Source organism: Ictalurus punctatus, chromosome 4, assembly GCF_001660625.3.
Source record: "Ictalurus punctatus breed USDA103 chromosome 4, Coco_2.0, whole genome shotgun sequence".
NCBI classification, from domain to species: Eukaryota; Metazoa; Chordata; class Actinopteri; order Siluriformes; family Ictaluridae; genus Ictalurus; species Ictalurus punctatus.
The window spans coordinates 30,859,696-30,880,900 of record NC_071284.1 but is presented as its reverse complement, the minus strand read 5'-3'; the positions used below and the strand labels follow the sequence as shown (position 1 = coordinate 30,880,900).

Here is a 21,205-nt window from a genome sequence, read left to right as displayed (position 1 = left end):
AATGGCAGAGCTGCTTCTAATGATGAAATTCTATCCCATGCACTCGCTGAGAAGCCCAGTCAGTGATGAAGAATGACTGTATGCGCTACACCATAATCGGGTTAATATTTCAGAATAGAATTTCCAGTTGAACAAAACAGTGATTGCTTTCGGTATTTTTAATACAGGGGATTTCTCAGTGTTTTAAACAGGTGTTTTTTTTGTTTTTTTTACATTTATTTCTATTCCCGTCTCCAACTGGAACCGAGAACATCCACAGTAGGTTCAAGGTGAAATAAAGTGAAAGAACGCTTAAAAGTACAAAACCGTTATCTGTCATTTAAATAGGAAAGAAAACGGAAGCTAGATCTTTGAATTGGCGTTTATTTATTTATTTATTTTTGGATTACATTATTTGTTTGTTGTCCAAAAGTTGGTTTTTATTTGCCTGTCATGCAAAACCGTTTCATTTGAAATGCAGCATTAAATGCACATTTGATATTTCCATATTTCAGAAACACACATTCAGCTGGAGAAGGAGGAAATGGTAATAATTATATGGCTTTAACTGAGTAACCATGAATAAGTGCAGTGTAACCTGACCTACTGTATATGTTACCTACATAAACACTTCCTCAGTAGATATGTGTGTGTGTGTGTGTGTGTGTGTGTGTGTGTGTGTGTGGCATGTAACTTGCCTGTTTGACATGAAAACTCCTGTAAGAACCAACACAGATGTCTTTGATGATAATAATAATAATAATAATAATAATAATAATGTCACATAATAGCATTAATCTAAAGGAGTTTTTTTTTTTTTAAACTCTGGGATTGTCATTACCTCGAATTCCCTTCAAATCAAGCCAAACATATCCGTTTTTATTTATTTATTCGTCTCATTTTAAATGTCACTTCGGTAATTTAATTATTATTATTATTATTTTTTTCTCATTCTGATAAATGGCATTAACTCCCTGTCAAATCAAGCCCAAAGTCTTGGTCTACCATCTATCCATCAATCTTTCAAAACGAGTCAGCTATTGGCATCAGCCAGCAATTTTCATACCGGTCTCGCTCAGCGAAACGCTTAGCGACCGGAGCAAGACCGATCTCGAGCTCTCGGACCCCGTTTCGCTCCAATGGATCAGTTCTATCTGTGCGTAATTCCCAGATAACTCGCAGTCTCTTATTTTTATTCGCAAAGAATGACAACAGGTTACACTGACGTTATGAAGTTTCCACCTCGGATTAAACAGCTGCGTATTCTTCACTACTGCACACACAAAGACTGTGAACATGTGCACACACTGTATAGAGCAGCAATACCTTATTTTACTGATGTATCCTAGCAGCACACAATCCTCTAAATGGCGCTCTCTCTCTCTCTCTCTCTCTCTCTCTCTCTCTCTCTCTCTCTCTCTCTCTCAACAAAAACTATATTTTGCATGGCTGCAAATGAAATCTGTTCCCTGACTTAAAGGAACACACCAGCTGCCTGTGCCAGGGCGTGGTACTGATCCCTGAGGCCAAGCGGAGCAGTGATGTCGTGCCGATAAGGACATGCAATAATCCCACCAGTCACTGTGTTTCCTCTTTCAGAGGTCACGCAAATCAAAAGGTATTACGGTGATGGTTTCGAATGGCACGGTGCTATCTGTGCCGGTTTACAAGACTGAAAGAAGCAACTTGCATTTAAATAACGGGGAGGTGTGATACGCCTCGGTATTTCTGTCGTTTGTTCTCATGGATACACGTCGCATTTATTGACTACTTCTTGTCCATATCGTATCAATATTCAGTATGAAACGGTGGGGTTTGTACCGGAAAGCTGACAGTGTAGCTGATACCGGCTATTTAACAACGTTCTTCATTCAGAAACGACGCTAGTTTGGACATGACGCAGAGGTTTAACCGTATCATTTACTTTGCATTGAGACGCCTGGAAAACGATGCCTTCCCTTTGTGCCTTTCCAGCTGAAGAGAGACAGGGGGGGGTCGGGCCATTCACCACTAAAATTCACCTAGCAGAAAAATAAACCGATTATCTGAAGAGGAACGTACGTGGGATGTGAAACACACACACACACACACACACTGGCTTCTGGTAGCGCTTATGTTCTGGGTGAACTTTGACCTGTGGATACACAAGCCTTGTTCTTGTGAGCCAACAGAAACCAAGTGGGCGGGACTGTAGTGTTTTTGGTTTGTAAAAAAACCCCAAAAACCCAACAAAACTCGATGAGCAGCTTTATTATTAAATAGCGGTCGCACGGGACTTTTCCTTGCTGGTTTCTTCCTCTTAAGGTTTTTTTTTTTTTGCGGTAAAACCTTTATTCGCTCATATTCTCGGCTACGATTTTCTTTTTAGTAATGCTCGAACCTCTGAAGAAAATATAAGAAGATATGAAAATGAATTTACATTTGCAATAGCCTTCGATGACACGTTTGCTACGTATACACTGTAAAAACATCAGACAGCAAACGTGCTGCATCCGAATAGACTGTGTAAGGGCAAATTTCATTTCGACTACTCTTTTTAAGCACTTGCACGTCCATAAGAATGCATATATTGTGGCAAACAGCACAAACCTGATGGTTATTACACACGCTCAATTATGCACATTTTTCACCGGTCGTAATGAGCGGACATCATCTAATAAACCCAACATTTAAAGATAGGAACGGAAACAAACCGAGCTGAGGTTATTCTACACGGGACCGCTTGTCTCGTGATACGCTGGTGGAAACCTCGGCTTTGACGTCCAGTTCATAACATCTTTTATTTCTGAAACCGGTCGATTCGATTTTCTCTCGCAAGAGCTTTCGCCACTAAAATCCACACGAAGCCTCGTTTTTGTCAGTGCGCCCGTACTGGACGGTTCATACACTGATTATTGTGCAGTGTGAAGGCAGCTGTGTGTGAAGCTTGGCCGGGTGGAGCGGTTTCCTCATGCGTAGAGCAATATAGGAGCCAGGTGTGTGCAGCCTTCCTGAGTTAATCTGTGCTAACATGACTCTGTGTGTGTGTGTGTGTGTGTGTGTGTGTGTGGGGAACAACGGACAGAGACACAAAGTCCACAGTGTATATAATTCACGCGCCGAGCCGTATAATTTGCGCGTTTTTGATTCACGTTGCGGATCTCTCTAGCAGAAGGGCCATTTTGCAGACAGGAAAAAAATAAGAAGAGGAATACACGAGACAGAACAGGATTAGAGCGAGGGAGAAGGGATGAGTTAAGAGAGGATTTAGGGATGACGCACCTCCGTTTTCGGAACCGACAGGGCAGACGGGCCACGCCTCCTTTACCTTGACAATTTGAGATAATAATTCTGACTAACAGTACCCTTGTAATTAAAAGCAGAGCATTGTGAAACCGGACTCTCTTGTCTCGTATCCGTCTTCTGATCTCGAACCGAAATGGATCGGCCTCGCCGTTCCAATACTTTCGGAGGGGACTGAAAAACGTTTCACTGAAGGTTTTTCACTTTTACCCCTATTCCTACACACTATTCCTCTTCATAATCGGCAGGTCTGCTTATGTTTTAAATTAGCACTATATATATATATATATATATATATATATATATATATATATATATATATATATATATATATATATATATATATATATATATATATATGTATGTCCATGATCTCTGCATAAATAACACGGAGTTCGGTTTTTACCTTAAAGTCTTCAGGCAGCAGCAGCTTGCAGGTCCTGAGGAAGCTGAGGATGTAACGGAAAATCTCTCCGTCCCTGTCGATGAAATAGTGCTGCTTCAGACTGTCCAGCACGATGGGCTCGGTGCCGTTAAAGAGACGACTGATCCTGAAAATTCAAACGCGCACACACACACACACACACACACACGCACACGCACACAAATACACACCGGCAAACACGGTTAATGGAGTAAGGCTGGCCTTCTTCAAATGCATGAAACAATTACCATTTATTTTTCCATTTTATTAGCAGCGAGCCAGAAGCGCATTAGCACTCCGGGTTGAAAGGAGCGGCTCAAGGCACAATTCTGAAGCAGAGAGACTAGTTTGAAGTATTTCTCCATTTATTTCGGGGAGAGAATAAGACAATGCTGCATTCTCTGGCGGAGGGAAAGGGGATCTGGCAGGAGGGCAGGGTTTACCGTTTCACTACTGAGATGTCGGTGAAAGAAGTCCTGCAAAATAAAAATAAAAATATGCTACACCGCTACCACACAGAGACAAGTGGCACGTCTGATACAGCTATTTCATGGATGTGTTCTATCTACGCCACGAGCTCCATGACCACTACACCATCATCACTGGTCGTCATTTCCAGTGAACACCATCTCCTCACCCTCACACACTCAGTAGCGTTAATGCAACACAAGTATACTGGACGTAAATGTGCAGGAATGTGCACACACAAAATAATCCATGTATACAGTCAACTCCATAATTATTGGCACCCTTTGCAAATATCTATCTATCTATCTATACACATATATATATATATATATATATATATATATATATATATATATATATATATATATATATATATATATATGGAAAAGTAATGCAATACATGAACATATTTTGAAGCCAAGAAAACGTTTCTAAAGTATAAAATCTACCATGGTTTCAAAATTATTAGCACCCCATGGTTAATATTTGGTCCTCAAGGAGCTTCGGAAGAGTCTCTGGACCACGAGTCTCGAAACAGCGCCAAAGCTTCGACGATCCATCGCTGTATACTTGCTAAACCGACCGATTCGATCAGTTCATACCCGAGTACGCTTCATTTGACCGTGCTTTCAGCTAACCGTCACGAACAAGTCCGATTATAAATCGGGACCTCCGTTCGTTTTGTGGGGTTTCTCTCAGGAAGGGATTTACTCATCCGACGCGCGGCTCTCCGTCAAACCTCAAGAATCATCAGCAATAACGGACCTGTAATCACATCACTGCGCTCTTCTTCGCCTCCCTTCTTCGGGGGGAATATTTCATCGTTCCAGACATTTGAAAACGTTCTATTACGGCCCTGATTGTGTTTAATGGAATCTTAATGGCGAGCATTAAATTCGCTTCCTGCCTGACTTCCTGTCTGAAACCTCTCCTGTCAGTGGAGCCGGCGTTATCGGCGCGCTGATGTAATCTCGTCCTGGTCAGCTGGCTTCGAAGGGGATCGCGGGAGAGTTAGAGCTCTTCCCGTGCGAGTGCCTGTCATAGCTCGTTATGAAGCTAAACACAGAGCGAGAGAGAAAAGAGGGAACAAAGACATCAACGGGAGATTCAATGCACACAGGTGTGTTTGCGCTGAAGCCTAAAGCTTAGAGATGAATGGAATTGAATTTCTATTACAGTCAGTCTCTTTCGCTCGAACGCTCGGTGGGTGTGGGAGGAATTGCACTACAAGGAGTATCTGTCCAATTCAGCAGGTTTAACAACACAAGATGAGTAGTGACCTTATTTTAAAGGTACCCTCCGCCCCTCCTCTCTCTCTACAGCTGACGGGGCAAGATTTTGAAGCCAGTCAAAAGATACGGCAAGCTTATTGCACAGATCTCACACACACATACATACTGCATACTCCTTAAAGATGTCCACCATTAAGGCTGAGTGTAACTGCATGTACTCAATATTGCAATAAGTCTTGCGTTATTGGAGTATATTGTGATGAGATATCATTTTACATACTTAGACCTGACTGATGTGACGATATAATATCAATATTGCAGTAACCCATCACCTGTGTTGTGATGCGAGACTCTCTGAAACACATACCAGGACATAGGTTATATACACAATACTTTTATTGCACGGACCCTGACCAGGATAGAGCATGTACTGATGATGAACGAACGAAGTTTCAGCATGAAAACATCAATGTGACACTAGGGCCACAGTTCTGAATGTTGTTAGGGTTATCACACTGCCCCTATTTAAAAAAAATAAATAAATAATAAAAAATGAACATCTGGACACACCCAGATGTGACGTACATGTTAACGAAGGTTGCTGTTGGTTATCCACGGGAGTCTTGGAATGCTATGAGACGTGTAAAGGCGTACGCGTTTGCTCTGTGTCCGACGAGAAAAGCTCTCTGCGGGAGCCGGCCTTCGCTTGTTCCCTCGGTTTCTTTGTACGTGTACACCTCGCCCTCTCGCTCCCTCTTTCCTTCCTTCACTACCGCTGTCTCTCTCGCTCTCCCCCTGTCTCTTCTCTTTTTTTTTTGCCCTCTTCTGGAAATCGATGCAAAATGCTTTATAAAAAACCAATACTCATCTCCCTGTTATGCCTCGGGTCTTCCTTTCTCATATGCTCTTGCAATTCTTCCAGCTAGAATTTCACCATGCGCCTCCGGGCCAACTCTGTTTTTCATCTCCACTTCTTTTTTCTTTTTTTCCTTTTTTTTTTTTTTAAAAAGCAATTAAAATGCTGCCTGTTTTTCTTTCCTTTCCTTTCCTTTCCTTTCCCTTCCCTCCCTCACTCACTCACTCTGTTTCTAGGTTTTGCCCTCTTTCTCTCTCTCTCTCCATTTTCTTTCACTTGTTTGCTGTCTGTCTGTGTACATGTCTATGCATCTTACTTTCTGTGTATCTCTCTCTCATTCACTTCCTTTTTACTAAATCAGCCCATTCTGCCTGGAGTATCTGAGAGGATGGGATTCTCTTTTGCCTTTTTTCTGTTGTTAGTGATAGACTGAGCTGCCTCAGAAAGAGAGGACGAGAGAGAGGGAGAAGACGCACGACTCTGTGATGGCAGTGATCTGGCGTGTGTACCCCCCCCCCCCCCCCTTACTATAGCCAGACGTCCAGAAGCCCTCAGTGTTACGCAACATCACAAACCTGCAACTATAAAACGTCTTTATGTCTAACTAAGCAATCTGATCATTAGAAAGTTCTCAGTCAGTCGATATGGTTTCCACTCAACGACCCACGTGTTGAATTTGTCATGATGTTTGTGGTGTTTACTCCGTCTGGGGCAGCTCTTTCATACCTAATTAGGTCTCTACACACACACACCTAGAGAAATTACAATTATTGGACTAAAATCCAAATGCCCAAATCAGATAGGTACCATAAAAGTGTGTACGTAAACACACTCCATCATTGCTATAAAGACTCTCGACTCCTCAATTATCATCAAATATCATTTTTCTTTTAAAAAAAAACACCACCACACACACACACACATAAAAAAAAAAAAAGCAGCAATATTACGTAGATTTGATATTGCCTATATGTTTTGGCGAGCCAGATCACCAGATTATGTCTAGATATGTTCCAAATGAATAAAAAGGACTCGGATAGCAACTGATAAAATCCTGATCCTGTGATAGAGATCCCACTTCGGCTCAGACACAGAGTGCGCGACGCGAACTTCTCCCCGACCTTTCACAGATATTCAGCCGATGTTGGATCGACGCGCGGAGTTTACATCTCGACCTGTAACTCGGTTACCACTACCTACACGACCTGGTGATTTTCAGCCGCTTTATTAAACCCCCACACTTTCACCACACGATTTCACGAGCAGATTCACCTCGGGTTCCCTGCGCGAGCCATGGCGTTTCTCCTGAGCGTAACGTCATGTACAGTAGCCTCCTTTTGTGGGGCATCGTTCAGGCAGGTGTACCACGAGTCCTACAATCAGCTACTCGGTAAATATTCAGATTTCTCTATTCAAGATAACATGGGATATCGAGTTAAAAAAAAAAAAAACCCATCGTGACTTCCATGACTGAGATGCAAACTGAGCAGACTGCTTACTTTGGATATTTCTGTGCTATCCGGGACTGTGTTGAGAAAACGACCAGAAGTGCGCTTCCTCTCATTGGCTATCATTTTAACTGCCTTTACCTCTTCTTGTCAGAATTATAGGACACGTGCAACCCTATTTCAATAGTGTCCAAAAATAAGGACTTCTTGTTTCGGACTTTCAGAATGGTGTTTTTTTTTTCCTCCTGAATGCAGGACGCAATATTTCAAAGTGACCACGGTAATGATACGTAACATACCTGATCATTCACACATACGTGATCCATCCGGCTGCTTTTATACACGTGGTTCGACCCCAAACGTCTTCGGGTAGCGGTGCCGACTCGCTATTAACCTCAGATCTTAGATCAAACTTTTCTCCCGGGAGAGACTGATTGTCTGAATACCCACATGGCCGTGCTGCGCCGCGCTGAGCGGCGCCTCGTGTTCATTAGCTCGGATTCTCTTTAAGCTCCTGTCTGTTGTGTGTAACTGATGCATGTCAGAAGCGCGAGGCCCGACCCTTCCGGCGCTCTCCATCAATGTTTCATGGCCTCTGTCTCTTCACGCGGCCGCGAGAGAACAAGACGGATGCCGCCCCATTACTTACTGCACTAACTTTCTCTTCCCTCACTGCATTATTAACAGATCAATCTATTAAAAGACATCATCAGCTTAAAAGTCCTTTAACCTTGTTCTTAGCTGTCGCCCGCCCCCTTGGCGCTTTCTTTAACCGTCTCCGTGCCAGAGCCCGGGTACAGGAGCCGGATCGTTTAACGGTAGCGGCGCGCGGGTGTGAAAGCGAAACTGTACGATTAAAGAATAAATAAATAAACAGAAATGATGCCTAACCAACAAGGCTGCCGTGCCGGAACACGCCGGCTTCAACTGAGAAATAAAGAACTGCAGCGAACTACTTAATTAACTGTAAATTCATTATTATGGTATTTTTGCTATAAAGTCTATTGAGTCTATTGAAAGTGCACATTCTTGCCAAATACCTTTCACTAATTTGAAGTGGCACCTCTGGATCGTTACGGAAATATAATAAGGAAACATACGTTACCGCATTAACGGACTCGGATTCAATGAAAGTGTTTTGTTTTCTTAATAAAAACCTGCGTGATTTAGTCTACGACTGGGAACACGAAAAATCCGACAAGGGAAGGGTGATAAATCAAAATGAATCCGGCTAGATAAAACAAGCCTTCGGCGCTATTCCTCGGGAGTACAAATGAAGCATCGTTTGATTTTCCTAAAAAAGCTTGACAGCAGCGAAGAAAACACCGGTTCGACGTTGACTTCCACCTCATAAACTTTCCATCAGACTTGCCTACAAAGTTTTCTTGCTGCTCCGTACCTCTACGCTCCAGCAGCTGGGATGAATCTACTCGCCCACAGATGTGGAGAACCGGAAACAGCTGTTACTCGAACTCTTTTCATCTATACTTACGTATTAATCCTGCATTTGGATACGATATCTAATCGGAATTGTGCCCGTCACGAACGGAGGTCGCGTACGTGTACTTCGTCGTAGTCTTCGGTAGACGGGTGAGGTGGTGGAAGAGGTGCAAATTTCATCACCTCGCCGCCGTTTCGTCCGCCTTCCGCCCGACCTAAAATTCCCACGCCGTCCTATAGCCGCGATCTTAAAAGATTTCCACGTTAACGTATAACGTGATGCGATGAATAAATAAATGTGGGGTGAAATCCAAACATGACGAATAAATACTGATTATGAAATTAAACAATTACTTCCAAAGCTGTGCATAAAAGGGAAATAAATCCGCATACAGCCCTGTATCTCGCACCGGCTGGCATCCGACAACCGCTATATGTGATGACGTGGACCAATGTAAGTCTTCATATATGGTGTTGTTAATACATTGCAAAAAAAAATAAAAAATTAAAAACACAGAAGACAAAAATAAGGCTGAGGAGTCGTACATGTCTGTAATGGATTTGAAAAAACGTTCTTCCTGAGTTGCGAAATACTTTCAAGCATACGCACTGACATCTCATCATGATAAATAAATTCCGGCTCGGAAGAGCTGCATATCAGCTATATCTATGTATGCGAGTGGAATTGGCATGGCCGTGTGCCACGCATTAATGAGGTGCACAGGAGAGCGCTGTACCTCCAGCGTGAGTGTTTGTTGGCAGTAATTACTGTACACCACTTGGCATGCGTAATAAGAAGGGTGGAAGAGGATCGAGTCAAATCGGGTTTTTTCTTGTCCCATGCATGTACAATGGGACGAAATACCGTGCCTCAAGGATCACCTCGAAGAGAGTAAGAAGACTGTCACTGTGCAAATCTACGTAGCGCTCCAGAAGAACCGGAAATGCAGCACGATAAATATTTACTGTACACTGAAGAGTGTTTTTATTGATGTATTTACTGTCCACAACGCTGTAATGATGCGCTAATTACTGATCTGTCTATCGAATACTGGACGGTGTGGGGAAATACACCGTGCAAGATATCTACACAGAGCAGCGGCATGATCTAGACGAGATAATAATGCAAAGCTGAGCAGATTGAAGGTCTTACCTGGAGTCGGGGTACTTGGTGAGCGTGGCCAAGCTGCTCGTGTACATGTGCCCCCCCACGTCGATGTGCACCGGAGCGTTGGCTTTGGTGAGCTGGGCGGGCAGCGGGATGCCCTGCGCTGCCAGGGGAGAGACCGGCGAGCGGGTCAGAGACAAGCGCGACATGCTTCTTCCTTCCTGGAAACAGACAAACGGGAAAGCCATAGAGAGCAAGCTCAGTGTCGCTGCTGTGGCACGTTAGGATCTCGCAGCTTTTCCGTCTTCCTCGCCCTTTATCAGCTCGCTTCCTCATCTGCCCCGCTGCGTATTTAGCTTACAAATTATTGCCAAGGCTCTAATTAAGTGTGTTTGTGTCGTCTTTTCACCGGCGCGGCCCCGGGGCAGAATGGAAACATGTTTATTAGCGATGCGGAGACACGGACGCTAAGGTGTTTGCCTCTGGGGGGAAGAGACAGTGAGGCAAAAAGAAAAAGCGTACGAGTTCCTAATTAAAGGTCGCGTGCTAGGTGTTAGACGTGATAGGCTCAGACGCTCTGTGCAACCAATCTGAGAATTTGGAGTAGGAAGGGGTGGGGGGTGGGGGGGGGACAGCGCCGCGCAAGCATACGAACCAGTGTTCACAACCACCTTCTGACGTACGTTTTCTGCTAATCGCTCCTCGGATCTGTGGGTCGTGGCGCAAGTTCGCTCGCCTTGTCTTAGACCGCCCAGACCGGATAAAACGACTCACGGGCAATGTCGTGAATGCGAGGTGTCGATCTGACGCTGATTTCTGGAATGCGGACTAGATTTGCTTGATCTCGGATCCAACACCGAGGCCGGAAAGTGAAAGGATGTGCTGGACAGGTGCTTCCTAATCAGTGTGCAGGATTTACACACAGACATGATAGCGGCGAGTCCTAAAAAAAACCCCAAAAAACATCCCTTCCAGTTTGTCGTGCTCACTTCGGTCTCTGAATAACACGTGAACGAACCGTAGAACTGTTTTTCACACCCCGCACGGTAGTGTTACGTTTACACGTCTATTAACGCCCCAGAGCGCGTCTTTCCGTTCGGGTGAACCGTCTTGACTTTTTAATGGAAACCTTTCAACTTCTGTGTCATTCTGCACCGGACAGAGTTTAATACGGAAACCATGATCACAGATACAAACCGGATCATGAGTTCCGTGTATCGTTCAGCCCCCGGGGCGAAGGCATGGGACGTGTCTGCTGTCATATCACTAAACTATAACGCAGCACTGCGGTTGTGGGTTGTGTACAGTTGTCCCAGTCGATGCTGCGCTCAGCCTCTAGGCACTTCTAGATGGAGGTCATTTTAATCCAGAGAAGCCCGACTGTGTGGGCCTGTACGGTCAGAGCACAGCGGTTTGAAGTTTTGATGATGGGTCGGTTGATCGATGTACGAGAGCGAGGCGAATAAAAACCTTAAACGTACAGGATTTAGCGAGAGCTGGAACACTTCCATCGAACATAATCGAGATCGTACAGGATTTATTTTAAAAACATTGTGATTAACAACACTTAAAATAAAAAAAAAAGTTCAAAGTTACATTTCCTAAGACAAATACGTACTAGACATGTACTCCATCGGTCAGTGGAATTACAGTAAAATGTCTTTAAATAAAGCTGAGTAGGTAAGCTGTCTTTAAATAAAGCTACAGACTTCATACGTACTCTTTCTCCCTTTTAACTTGCGTACCGACGTTCATACAAAGTCAAGTCTTTGACGCTCGTGGAATTTAAGCGATGAGGTGAAGCGCGCCAGTGCAAATCGTGAGCCGCGAGTTCTCCCATGGGTTTTTGCTACAAAAACGCCACTTTTTCCAGGGTGTTGGCGTGTGCTCTGGGCACGTAGCCTTCGGCAATAAGGCTCATTTAATACACAGCCTAGATGAGACATTCAGATCTCTGTGATGGAAAAAAATACAATAAAGGACTCGAGACATTCTTGGCATATGCAGCTATCCAACCTCCCCATATAGCTCCGGGGGGGGGGGTTGTAACCAAAAACCCTGACGTTAATGCTGGACGACCGTGCACTCTCGCTCTCGCTCGCTCTCTCCTACACAGATGGGAGGACTGGCGTATATGTGATGCACCATAAAAGCCGGATTACACGAATAGCAATCGTAAAAAAACACACGTCCTACACATTCTACAAAAAACAAAACAAAACAAAAAAAAAAACAATCCGGCTAAGAATAACAACAAAATCCCCTCACACGTGTCCGGATGTATTTAAATAGATAGATAGATAAATAAATAAATAAAGCAGCTGTTCATTCAACATCAGCAGACCGGTAACGCACAACCGTGACACTATTTTAGAGTTCCCCACTAGACAGGACTGAAGTACCTGAAGAATAAAGTGTGAATGGTTATCTCTGAGCGATGCTATAGTTCACACGGCTTCACCGACAGCAGCTTGTGATAACGATTCATACCCGAGTCGGAGTCTTGGGAGCGCGTATTCAAATGTGCCCTGCTGAAATAGAAAACCCTCACAGACATTCGAATGGTTTCCACTACAAATACCATTACAGACCAACAGCTGTAAAACATTAAAACCATTACCATTATTCGTCCTTGATGATATCCACTAGACATGACACGCCTCCAATAAATAGAAGGCGACAATTTGCCAGTAGAGACAATTGCAATTTCCATTAAAACCAATACAACTCCCATTATAACCATGAAAACAGTCCCATTATTCGTCCTTATTGATATCCACTAGACGTGACATGCATCCGATAAATAGAAGGCGACAAATTGCCAGTAGAGACCCATAGGGACCATTACAATTTCCATTAAAACCAACACAACTCCCATTATAACCATGAAAACAGTACCATTATCGGTCCTTAATGATATCCACTAGATATGACACGTCTCCAATAAATACAACTCAACAAATTACCAGTAGAGACCCATAGGGACCATTACAATTTCCATTCAAACCAATACAACTCCCATTATAACCATGAAAATAGTACCATTATCGGTCCTTAATGATAACCACTAGACGTGACATGCCTCCAGTAAACAGAAGGCAACAAACGACCAGTAAACACCCATAGGGACCTCTAAAAGTTCCATTAAAACCATTACAACTCCCACTATAACCCGTAAAACCATTACAAATTCTGTGAGGGTTTCTTTTGAAGAAAAAAAAATATATATATAAATAAATAAAAAATACTCTACATTCACACGCTATAAGTAAGTCACTCAGACGAACCGGACATCCAATCTAGTAATTATTACAGCAGCTAGAGATCAGATCACAGTGAATTCAGGTTTTAAATGGATCCTACCGTCTCGAACATGGTAGTCCACGGAAAATCCTGCTCGATCGGTTTAAACCAGTGCGATTCACTTCACGGCGTAGTAAAGCGTACCTCTTATCCAAACCTGAATAAAATCAAATAAAAACAAGCCCTCGAACCGCATTAAAAACCGGTGTACGAGCGCACGATAGATCGATCAGAAACGCTCGCTGTGGCTTTAAAGATCTATACGCCGGCGTTGCCGTGGTTACGTCCAAACCCGCATACTAGCGCACTAAACAGTATGTCAACACCGGACGTTCAAAACGCGCACTAAATAGTATGTCAGAATGAGTCTCCACACCACCGTATTCGCACTATTCTCGATAGCGGCATGTAGTGCGCGGTTTTGGACGTTTAAACCTTGACTTATTCACATCAAAGCTCAACTGTTCACTTTACAGAGAACAGGAAACCTCGCTAATCTCTCTCTCTGTCTCTCTCTCTGTCTCTTACCTTAGCTTTTAGCTCCGTTTTAATTCTCGCTCTTTCTTTATATCTTCGTACGTCCTGGTAACTTTCTCGTTCCGTCGTCCAGCGGGTTTGTATTTTCAGATACAGGAAAAATAGAGATAAATAATAGGGCTATATAAATGTCCGGGTCGCTTATGTGGCGAGGAAGAAAGCCAATAACACGTCTGCTAGGCTAAATAACAAATAACAGCAGAGCTCAGGGAAAGAAAGAAAAAAAGGGAAAAAGAAGGAGAAGAAATGACTCGCTCCGGGCTGCTCAGTAGCCTTTGGGGATGAGGATTATGGCTTCAATTAGCTCAAGCCAAGCTAAAAAGCTTCTTTTTTTTCTTTTAAAGGCGAAAGCGTGATGTTCTCCCTCTTCTGGCTATTCACAACCATTAGCGTTTTGGGTTCATTTTCCTCGTCCAAGTAGGAATTCAGCTGAAGTTGTGCTTTAGGATAGAGAGAGATAGATAGATAGAGAGATAGATAGTCAGTGCAAATCGTGTCACGTCGTTCAAGGTGACTTTAAGAGTTGAGGGGAAAAACAAACAGATGTATAATCATTGCAGTTTCTTCTGATGTAAGATTTCCCCTCAGGCGGTGCTGGGTTGTAGAGAGGAAAAAAACTCAAAAATGAGTCAAATTAGATGCGGACACTGCTCGGTCTCCCCCTTACTTCTTACTCTTAAGTACAAACGAACTTGTTGATAAAGTGTTTATAAAGGAAAAGAGGATTTTTGTTGTTGTTGTAATAAATATGAAGCTATATCCTTGAATAGGGTTCATGCGGCGATTTCCCTCCTCTCTCTCTCTCTCTCTCTCTCTCTCTTTCTCTTTTCCCCCCTCTCTCTCATGTCTCGGAACTGTAACGCCAAAATTTCCTGTAGGCCATTAAAACCAAAATGACGTCTATCATGGAAAAGCGCCCTCGCGAGCGCCCTCAAAACGCGCCCGCAGCAAAACGCACCATTTCAATCGGCGCGCGAGCGCGCGCGAGCGAGCGCGCGGCTGGATGGAGACGTTCACCTGACAAACCCCCCCTCCCCCCACTCCCTCCCCCCTGGTTGCCCCGCCCCCTTCCTTCTCTTTCCCTGAGCAAAAAGCTCGTTAAAAAGAAGTTTAATAATAATAATAATAATAATAATAATAATAATAATAATAATAATAATAATAGATTCTCGCGTGCGTGCACTTTATTCAATTTTTTTTCTGCAGTTACGTTCCATTTCCGTTGAAACTGAAATACGTTACAGCGCGTGCTATATCCGTTATAATAGTAGCTTTTTAAAATTATTTTTATTTTTATTTTTATTTTTCTAATAATAATAATAATAATAATAATAATAACAACAACAACAACAACAACAACAATAATGTGACTACTACTACTACTACTACTATTAATAATAATAATAATAATAATAATAATAATAATAATAGGGGTTTCTTCTCTCTATTACTCTGTTTTCTAAGTCTAATCGGAGACTTGTTCATAATCAGATTTAAGCTTTGAATGTGAAATTTGTCCAGTATCTGTGTAACTTTATGAATGAAGTGTTGTGGTGGAAATTTTATTAGTATTTCCTCGCAAACGCTCAAACAAATAATACCAGATTAAAACCAATTAAAAATCCTGTGCAGCCGTTAATAACGCCATAAATGACAGGTGTGATCAAATGTGTGTGGTCTAAGCTGGGTCATTTCACTTCATACATCTAGGATTGCTGACTCTAGCTGTTTTAGGTAGGTTAGCAGATGACTTATTCATTTGGATGTTTGTTTTACGTGCCTTTAAATAATTGTTATCATTGATGTAACGTCGAGACATATGCACAACATTTATCGGTGTTTGGCGCCCACTAGTGTACAGGATCAGGAAAATGCCCAAGTGAAATGTTGTTCTATGTTCATAGGCTCTTGAATGATTGATTGAAATGATTGGTTTCCAAATTGTCTTCAGAAACAATACACCTTTGTGTACTCCAACAACAGCATTTTAAACTGAAGCATCTTGTGTGTCCTGCTAATTTTTGTCATTTCAATTCTCTAGTGAATTTCACTTTCTCTGGTAGAAAAGTGCTTAATGCTAGTCTAGTCTAATGCATAGATTAATTTGATGGGTGCATGTCAACACCACAGATGATTGCTTTACATTACACGGGAAACCCAGCTTCTCGTAAAATTTAGCTAAAATCCAGCAGTGAAGTGATTATCAATGTATCTGTTTTATTCATCAATCTTGGTGGAATTTAATATTTTAGCCAATCAAATGATCAAATATCTCACTGCTGTTTGTTCATTTAACTCAAGCTGTTTTCAGTGATCAGTGAAACCTGGTGAAAATATCAAGGCTTATTAATACTTCCAGAGTGACTCAAAGAAGCTAAGGAACTACCATGTTTTACAATATATAAACTTGTGTATCTCTATATACAGTGGCCCCCCCAAAATTATTTGTACACTTAAACCACACATACAACTGTATGAATTTCATTGCATTAGAAAACATGTCAAACCAAGTGATGTATTTCAAATACTTTGGAGATCTTTTTAAATCCCTTGCCAGACTCATAGGCATCCACAACCTTTTTTTCTGAAGGCCTTACAGAACTCTTTAGATCCTGGCATGATGACACCACACACCTCAATAACAAAGGGAACATCAGACACTAGACATGAGAGGGGTATAAATAAGACCGGTTTTGAGAAGGATATAATAAGACAAATATGAGCAGAGAAGGCTGTGAAAAATTGTCTTTATTGTGTAAACTTTTGATCTTTTGTTCATGGATATTAAACAATTGCAAACAAAACACAGGTTTATCTCCAAATATCTTTGTTATACATAGGTGTGCAACAAGTATTGGCACCTTTTTAGTCAGTACTTTGTGCTATCTCCCTTTGCCAAGATAACAGCTCGGATTCTTCTCCTATAACGCCTGATGAGGTTGGAGAAGACATGGCGAGGGATCTGAGAGCGTTCCTCCATACATTCTCTCCAGATCCTTCACATTTCGAGGTCCACGCTGGTGGACTCTCCTCTTCAGTTCACCACACAGGTTTTCTATGGGGTTCAAGTCAGGGGACTGGGATGGCCATGGCAGGATCTTGATTTTGTGGTCAGTAAAACATTTTTGTGTTGATGTTGATGATGTTCTGGATCATTGTCCTGCTGGAAGATCCGTCCACGGCCCATTTTAAGCTTTCTGTCAGAGGCAGTCAGGTTTTCATTTAATATCTGTTGATATTTGATAGAGTCCATGATGCCATGTATCCTAACAAAATGTCCAGGTCCTCTGGCAGAAAAACAGCCCCAAAACATTAAAGAGTCACCACCATATTTAACCGTGGGCATGAGGTACTTTTCCATACGGCTACCCTCTCTGTGTGCACCAAAACCACCTCTGGTGTTTATTACCAAAAAAGCTCTATTTTTGTTTCATCTGACCATAGAACCCGATCCCATTTGAAGTTCCAGTAGTGTCTGGCAAACTGAAGATGCTAGAATTTTTTTTTTTCTATGAGAGTAGAGGCTTTTTTCTTGAAATTCTTCCAAACAACTTGTGATAATGTAGGTGACTTCGGATTGTAGTGTTGGAGACTTTCTGACCCCAAGACGCAACTAACTTCTGTAATTCTCCAGCTGTGATCCTTGGAGATTTTTTTGGCCGCTCGAACCGTCCTCTTCACAGTGCGTTGAGACGATATTGCGTTGAATATACAATTCAAGTAGATAATATAGACACATGTGGAATTCCAGGTTGATTCATAACATTTCCAGTTGACTGGAACTTCTTAATTATTGCCCTGATGGTGGAAATGGGCATTTTCAATGCTTGTGCTAGTTTCCTATAGCCACTTCCCATTTTGTGAAGCTCAACAACCTTTTGCTGCACATCACAGCTATATCCCTTGCTCTTACCCACTGCCATGACTGATTAAGGGAATTTGGCCTATGTGTTACCTCATATTTATACCTCTGTGAAACATGGAAAGTCATGGTTGAACAATTTCATGTTCCTGACCACCCAGGTGTACTAAAAAAAATTAAAATATCAATGGGAATATACTTGAAACATATTTTTCTCATATGAATTCATAGAGGTGCCAATAGTTGTTGCACACCTATATTTAACAAGATATATTTTTGTATAAACCTGTGTTGTGTTTGTAATTGTTTGATATCCATGAGAGCAGAGTATTTTTTGTTGAATCCTTTTAAACAAGAGATCAAAATTTTAAACAATAGAGGCAATTTTTCCACAGATTTCTTTGCTTATATTTACCAAGGGTGCTAATATTAGTGGAGGGCACTGTATGTATGTACAGGGGGTATATACATCTTTCAGCTATAACATTAAAACTACCTACCTAATATAGCGTGCCGCTAAAACTGTTCTGACCCGTCGAGGCATGGACTCCACAAGACCTCTGAAGGTGCACTGTGGCATCTGGTACCAAGACGTTAGCAGCAGATCCTTTAAGTCCTGTAAGACATGTTTGTCCAGCACGTCCCACAGATGCTCAATCGGATTGATATCTGGGGGATTTGGGGGCCGACTCAACACCTTGAATGTCAGGCACATTATTATATGAAAGAGCCCACTGCCATTAGTGAATACAGTTGTCATGAATGTGTGTATTTGGTCTGCATTAATGTTAGGTATGTGATACGTGTCAAAGTAACTGAATGCCACGACCCAAGGTTTCCCAGAAGAACATTGCCCAGAGCATCACACTTCCTCCGCTGACTTGCCTTCTTGGTGTGTTTTGACACCTTTCTTTCACAGCCAGCATTCACGTTTTCAGCAATCACATCAATGATTCACATCAGTGAACCTTGGGCGCCTATGACCCTGTTGCCGGTTCACCGGTCGGCCTTCCTTGGACCACTTTTGGTAGGTACTCACCACTGCATAGCGGGAACACCCCACATGACCTGCCATTTTGGCAGTCTGACCCAGTCATCCACAATAGCTATCACAATTTGACCCTTGTCAAAGTCGCTCAGATTCTTGCCCTTTTTCCCGGCCTCCAACACACCAACCTTGAGAACTGACTGTTCACTTTCTGCCTAATATATCCCACTAACGTTACTCACTTCACCTCTCAGTGGTTTTAATGTTATGGCTGATCAGTCTATGCACTTGGTTTGACGCTATTTTCTTGGGAATATAGGGAATGTGTGAACAGAAGGTCAAGCGTTCAATACCACCAAGCTGACACTTTTGGGCCTTTGGGCCCTGGGACATTTACCTTGAGCAAGGCCCTTAACCCTATCTGCTCCATGTGAAATTCATTTTGGGGCCACTGGCAGTGTCTGTTATGAAAGGAGCTCAGTTTTAGCAACTCTACCTCAGCTAGATTAGTTTTTGCTGCCATCATGTGGTACACACACTCACTGTGTGAGGCTTTTCCTCCTCAGTGTCCTCACTAAAGAGTCACTGATTCTGCTTATTTCAGCTTTCATAGCTTTTGTTATTTATGTGAAACGGTATAATGTCGTTTTATATTCCTTTCCAATGTCTCAAGGTTCCAGTAGAGCTTAATGAGTGTCAGATGCAAATTTAATGTCTATCAGGTAAACAGAAGGAGCTGAAGGGGCTTGGGGTAGTGTGTGTAGAGGTTTAAAATGACTGCACATATGTCTACAGGAAAGAGAGATAGAACATTTTTGTGAGTGTATTTTATAGGGTTGGGAAAGATACAGGGAAGAAAAGGGAAAGACCGCAAGACTTTTCCCCTTTCTTTTCCTGGTATATATACACTACAGTATATGGTCATATGTATGTGGACACCTGACCTTCACAGGCCTTCCACTAACTGTTGCAACAAAGTCTGAAGCACTCAGTTGTTTAGAATGCCTTTATTTGATGCGTTATGTTGTTTATGAATGCTGGGAACACAAAGGGGGCAGTAACCAGTCCATATACCTTTAGAAAATATTCATTAAGATTGTGCTTCACTGGAACTAAGGGGCCCAAACGTATTCCAGCATGATAAGACTGAAGTTTGTGACAACACCTGCACGACCCCATTAATTGCTTCAGTGTTGGTAAAGACATTTCAGCTATAGCGAAAGTATTTATCCCTACCCAAGGGCTCGGGTAACTGCCCTCTTTGTGTTCCCAGCATTCATAAACAACATCCTCAGGGACATTCTAAGAAAATTTGTGTTGTTGCATATACATTGAAAACACTTTGAGTTATTCCCCCTCTCAACAAGGTCCCGCATAGACCTTCAGAGAGCCAGCTCTTCTTCAAATGAGAACAATGCAAATTTCATGTGCCTACAGTGAATTAAGGACCTTCAGAGATTCCTGTGTAATTTTCATATGAGGCTTATTAGTAGGTTCCGCTCCATTACTGCTCCTCTCACATCACACGTGTTGTCATTACAATGTAATTAACCAACACATTTTTAAATGTAATATTTCTCAGTGAGTTACGTTGTACGGTTTGTTTTTTAAGAAATGTTAGAATCATAGATATTTGCACAGTCTGCAAATGATCATCAAGTGAAGCGAAGGGGGCCAAATGGTCTAAAAATAATTATGGTTTAAACTAATGTATAATGCTAACAAAGATCATTCGCTGTACTCCTTAGTGTATAGGAGATGTGTTTGTTTTAAAATGGAAAAAAAAAAAATGAATAGCACCCTCCAGTGGAAAATTTGAGTTGGGTTATACAAAATTTCATCTCAAGTGGACAGACAGCTAAAGTTACACTTAAGGCCAAAAGTATGTGGAATTCAGGTGTTTTTAGCCACACCGATTGCTAACTGGTGCAAATGGATATGGGGAATTTCTAAAAACAACAACAACAACAACAACAACAACAAAACCTGCCACAGCTTGAAATAAAAGATTTAAAATGAGTGTGTGACTGTTGCTGCAAATATCCCCCTTAAATGCTACAAATAGGGAGATTTTATTTTTTTTTTAGGTGATCTCCCCATTATTCTTATAGGATTCAAATGCACACGTGACATTTTAAGCACTTTCATCTGAAATCTGGTTGCAAACCTTGCTAAATCTGCACTAAAACGCAATGCAAAGCACAGACCATAAGACACAGAAACACCCATTTTGTTTATGACGTGCTGCGGAATTCCCCCTGCTACTCAGAGAAATAAA

The 21,205-nt window shown here is 42.1% G+C and overlaps 1 protein-coding gene across 2 annotated transcripts in view; it reads right to left on the bottom strand.

Annotated features, from left to right (window-relative positions):
- LOC108264723 (BTB/POZ domain-containing protein kctd15) overlaps positions 1–15,063 on the bottom strand; it is a 32,344-nt gene extending 17,281 nt beyond the window's left edge. The window contains exons 1-3 of one of the 2 annotated variants that reach the window (XM_017466508.3): positions 14,069–15,063; positions 10,283–10,458; positions 3,668–3,812 (exon numbers count right to left, since the gene is read on the bottom strand). In XM_017466508.3, coding sequence (XP_017321997.1) covers positions 3,668–3,812; positions 10,283–10,446 — 309 coding nt within the window. In that variant the 5' untranslated portion in view covers positions 10,447–10,458; positions 14,069–15,063. Of the gene's footprint in view, positions 1–3,667; positions 3,813–10,282; positions 10,459–13,600; positions 14,042–14,068 lie in introns of those variants that run through there. The other variant, XM_017466507.3, reaches the window with a different exon arrangement.
- Between the last annotated feature and the right edge of the window lie 6,142 nt (positions 15,064–21,205).